Source organism: Pinus tabuliformis, chromosome 7 (assembly GCF_031772625.1).
Source record: "Pinus tabuliformis cultivar Carrire ecotype Pingquan chromosome 7, CPIR1, whole genome shotgun sequence".
Classification (NCBI taxonomy): Eukaryota; Viridiplantae; Streptophyta; class Pinopsida; order Pinales; family Pinaceae; genus Pinus; species Pinus tabuliformis.
Window position 1 is genome coordinate 820,199,555 of NC_142293.1, and position 1,448 is coordinate 820,201,002.

General features: G+C 37.5%; 1 protein-coding gene across 1 annotated transcript; it reads right to left on the bottom strand.

Annotated features, from left to right (window-relative positions):
• Window positions 1–204: 204 nt before the first annotated feature.
• Window positions 205–1,023, bottom strand: LOC149250124 (uncharacterized). Its single transcript, XM_089456394.1, has one exon. It carries the CDS (start codon window positions 766–768, stop codon window positions 421–423), a length of 348 nt encoding a protein of 115 aa, XP_089312520.1. The 5' UTR covers window positions 769–1,023; the 3' UTR covers window positions 205–420.
• Window positions 1,024–1,448: the final 425 nt, after the last annotated feature.

The following is a 1,448-nucleotide window of genomic DNA, read 5'->3' on the forward strand; positions in this document are numbered from 1 at the left end:
ATGCTATTTTCATATTGTAAGGTGATGAGTATCTTATTGAGATGTTATGGGTTGAATTTTGTTTCACACTAGACATTTAGTGGACATAATTAGTACCTGGTAGACATTTAGTGGACATAATTATTACTGATTTCCAGTAGGAAAAGAAAAATTGAAAGAAATAGCTAATGAAAAAATATTAAAATCGCCATCCTTGAATTCTCATTCTTAAAATAATTTTTGCTATTAAGATATCACAAGTTCAATTCTGTCGCAAAAACAAGTTCAACTCTGTCACATATTTTGTGGACATTTCATGGACATAGCTATGGTGGATCTCCAAGAACCACACAGAAAGGGAAAGGAAAAAAAAACGGCCGTTGATCAGGAGCTGAACCTTAAAGAAGTGCCGAGGGGGAACTACCAGAGAGTAACAAGAAATCAAGAAGCAGCTGGAGGGGCCTGACCTTCATCTCCATGACGGGGTATCTCCATTAGGGGGGATCTCAATTCTTCCAGGGGAATAGCTTCTACTTCCCAATCCCCATCAAGGCACGATGCGCATCTTCGTTCCATCCAGCCGACGCAGTCATACTCGCTGTTTGCACTGGACAAACGCCCCGCACAGATCCTGCCCAACACACAGGCAATCACCCCCACTATCGTTATCACAAACAAAACTGCAAACACAGGCCCAAAAGACCCATTACTGGCAACTGCATTTTGATAAATCAATGCAGCTTGCTGTTGTTGCTGCTGCTGTTGCTGTGCAGGGTTGAGGTACGACATGATGTTATGAATAATAACGAGACGATCAGAATTAAAACAGCCTCCTAATAATTATACTGCAACACTGCTCCATGTTGAGCTGTGACTGTGTATTTATGTCTCAGGATCATCTAGCTGCTTAAGCTTTTCAAATGACAACTGTATAACCCAATTCAGTTGCAGGTCTGATGGATTATTGTCATGCAAACCCTAATAAAAACCATGCATTTAGTATCATGCAAACCCTAATAAAAACCATGCATTTAGTGTGTATTTATTTCTCAGGATCATCTAGCTGCTTAAGAACTGTTTGGTTAAAGTTGTCAATATCAAATTAAAATACAAAGTTAAAGTTTTTTTTTGTACAATTAATCTTATTGGCCAGGCCCTCTCAATATCAAATTAAAGTAGAAAGTTAAAGTTTTTCATGTTTGGTTAACTTTTACTTTTTCTCCCTGCCTGTGTACAGCTGATTACAATTGCAAAGTGAAAGAAATGACTATAAAATATAAAATAAATGATGCTTCTCACTTTTTCTTTATTTTCATATATAAAAGAGACACACTTGGTTATGAAATACAAGCACTGGTCCACATACATGTAACTCTTTTAGTATTGAATTAGGAGGCATGGGACCCCTAGGACTTTGATCCTACTTTTCCACAAACATATACCTCATTCAATTGAATTTGAAAACATGG